Genomic DNA, 2795 nt, shown 5'->3' on the forward strand with positions numbered 1-2795 from the left:
TTAAAGTTTTTGTTAGATTCTATCTAATTTTATAATTTTGGAAAAGTCGTTATTGTTTCTATGGATGCTTTGTAGCTGGAGTTCTTTAAAAATGCAGTTACAGTGGACACAAGTCATATGGGTCGTTTAGCTCATTGAGCTATTTATATAGTCAAATGAGATTTTAAAACATCTTTAGTTTTATTTTAAGATTGTATTGAGTAGAGTCTAAAGTTTGTTTTGCTTGTTTGCCAGGCACTTTGAATTGCTGTCTTTTTACAGCATGGACACCAGGTTGTTAACAACTTGCTTTGGGACTTCCAGTAACTTCATTTTTGGGGATTTTATGACAGATTTGCTAGTGTCTCCTTTTTGTGAGTTGATGTTCTGAAGTTACTGTCACAATGAGTTCAGGCCTATGGAGCCAAGAGAAGGTTACTTCACCTTACTGGGAAGAACGGATTTTTTATCTGCTTCTTCAAGAATGCAGTGTAACAGACAAACAGACACAGAAACTCCTAAAAGTACCCAAAGGAAGTATAGGACAGTACATCCAAGACCGTTCTGTGGGGCATTCAAGAGTTCCTTCTGCAAAAGGCAAGAAAAATCAGATTGGATTAAAAATCTTAGAGCAACCGCACGCAGTTCTATTTGTTGATGAAAAGGATGTTGTAGAAATCACTGAGAAATTTACAGAGTTACTGTTGGCAATTACCAACTGTGAGGAGAGGCTCAGCCTATTTAGAAACAGAATTCGACTAACTAAAGGCCTCCAGGTAGATGTGGGCAGCCCTGTGAAAGTACAGCTGCGATCTGGGGAAGAGAAATTTCCAGGAGTTGTACGCTTCAGAGGACCGTTATTAGCGGAGAGGACAGTGTCGGGGATTTTCTTTGGAGTAGAATTGCTGGTAAGTTCGATAGGACATTTGAGAGAGAAGGAGAGAGAGAGAGCGTCTGAGAAAGCGAGTGTGCGCGTGAGCGAGAGACCACGAGCACATATTTTCCCCTTTATAAGATTCGTGTTTTCTGTTTGTTTGTTTTTAGTACAGTTCTCAGGATGGACCTCAGGACCCTCTGCCTCTGAGCTATAGTTCAGCCCCAAAATTTATTTAATGATAAATTGAGAGAATATAAAGACAATTCTTGAAAACTTTAAAAAATTATCTCTTATGGTAGAAACTTACAAGTCATTATTCTGGACTTCATATCTTAGAAGTTTTTAAGTTACCTATATTAAAAGTTAACACTGCCAATTGTAATTATAAACACTTAAAAAATTATGGACTATCTTGTGATAGTACCCACAGGATTCCCAGTTCTTAGTGTATGCTACTAAGTATAACAGTTTAGAGGTAAAATTTTTTAAATGTGTTGCAGCAATTTCAGTTTGCTCATGCTTATCCCCGGAATGTATAAACTGCCTTGAAACTTATGTGCTGTGGCAACATATCTAAGAATTCTATATTGCAAACTGACTATTGATTCACATTTGGACACTCTCAGGAGTAGAGAGAGGTCGTGCTTTACTTGCTTCTTGATTTGGCTTTTCAAGCAGTGTAATAATTAGGCTGTGACTGCCAGTTATGGTATGTACTAGCAGGGTTGCCAGCCTCTTAACCTACATCAAGTTCTCCTAACCTGTTCCTCATCTGTGAAGTGCTTAGAGCACACATGACTTATAGTAGTTGTACGGTGGATGACTGTAGATGGTTACAGTTTGTTCTCAGTAAATGGAGTTGATGCTGCTGTTTGGTTAAAGTTCATGACAAAAGTCATGGTAGAACTATGTTGTAAATTTAATCCTCACTCTTTCTCAAAAGAATTATGATCTGAAATTATGAGTTAGTTTCATCATCAGATACAGCTTCTTTATTCTTTAAACACCCTAAACCAAACAGCAGCTGCTAGTCATATTTCATATTATGGATATAATTTAGAGTTTTCAAAGCAATTTCCTGAAATCCCTTTAATGGATAATCTTTTTATATCTCTTTTTAAAAAAACTTTGAAAACTAGGAAGAAGGTCGTGGCCAAGGTTTCACTGATGGGGTATATCAAGGGAAACAGCTTTTTCAGTGTGATGAAGATTGTGGCGTGTTTGTGGCATTGGACAAGCTGGAGCCCATAGACGACGATGACAATGGATTGGAAAGTGATTTTGCAGCCCCGGGGGATACAATGCAGGCTGAACCTCCCCCTTTGGAAATAAACTCCAGAGTATCTCTGAAGGTTGGAGAAAGTGTAGAATCTGGAACAGTGATATTCTGTGATGTTTTGCCAGGAAAAGAGAGTCTAGGATATTTTGTTGGTGTGGACATGGTAAGGATTTTTTGAGTTTTATTATTGTGAATATATATATTAATTTTATTATCAATTTAGGAATAAATTGAACACTTTGTATTCTTCAAATGGACTAATTTACAGTATTTTAAAGAAGATATTCCAGTTTGTCTTTGGTACAGGAATATTACAATAGGAATGTGAGCAGAATCAATATTTTACCACATTTTTTTGTGTTTTAACGTGGCCTTAAGAGAATGAGAAAGAAGTTGAAAACATTTGGATCATAGACTGAAAGTATAGGCAAAAGTTCACTATGGATAAAGGAGATTCCTTCATAATTGTTCTTACCAGGGTGTGTTGGGAGAGGATTATGAGCAGCAGACTCACACAGTGAATATTTTTAATAATCATTTTTATTTATTCATAAATGCTCTACAGAGATGGTTGGGTATGAATGTTCCAGTGTGTTTCTGTTGCCTTGTACTTAGAAATTGTGTAAGATGGCTCATTAGTTAGGTACAAAATAAGAATTT

At 36.6% G+C, this 2795-nt stretch overlaps 1 protein-coding gene across 1 annotated transcript in view; it reads left to right on the forward strand.

Moving 5' to 3' along the window:
* Positions 1 to 2795, forward strand: part of Cyld (CYLD lysine 63 deubiquitinase) — a 41260-nt gene that overhangs the window by 7101 nt on the left and 31364 nt on the right. Inside the window, exons 2-3 of the mRNA XM_026789180.1 lie at positions 235 to 887; positions 1996 to 2298. Coding sequence (XP_026644981.1) covers positions 384 to 887; positions 1996 to 2298 — 807 coding nt within the window. The 5' untranslated portion in view covers positions 235 to 383. The remainder of the gene's footprint in view (positions 1 to 234; positions 888 to 1995; positions 2299 to 2795) is intronic.

The sequence above is a fragment of the Microtus ochrogaster genome, unplaced genomic scaffold (assembly GCF_000317375.1).
Source record: "Microtus ochrogaster isolate Prairie Vole_2 unplaced genomic scaffold, MicOch1.0 UNK15, whole genome shotgun sequence".
NCBI classification, from domain to species: domain Eukaryota; kingdom Metazoa; phylum Chordata; class Mammalia; order Rodentia; family Cricetidae; genus Microtus; species Microtus ochrogaster.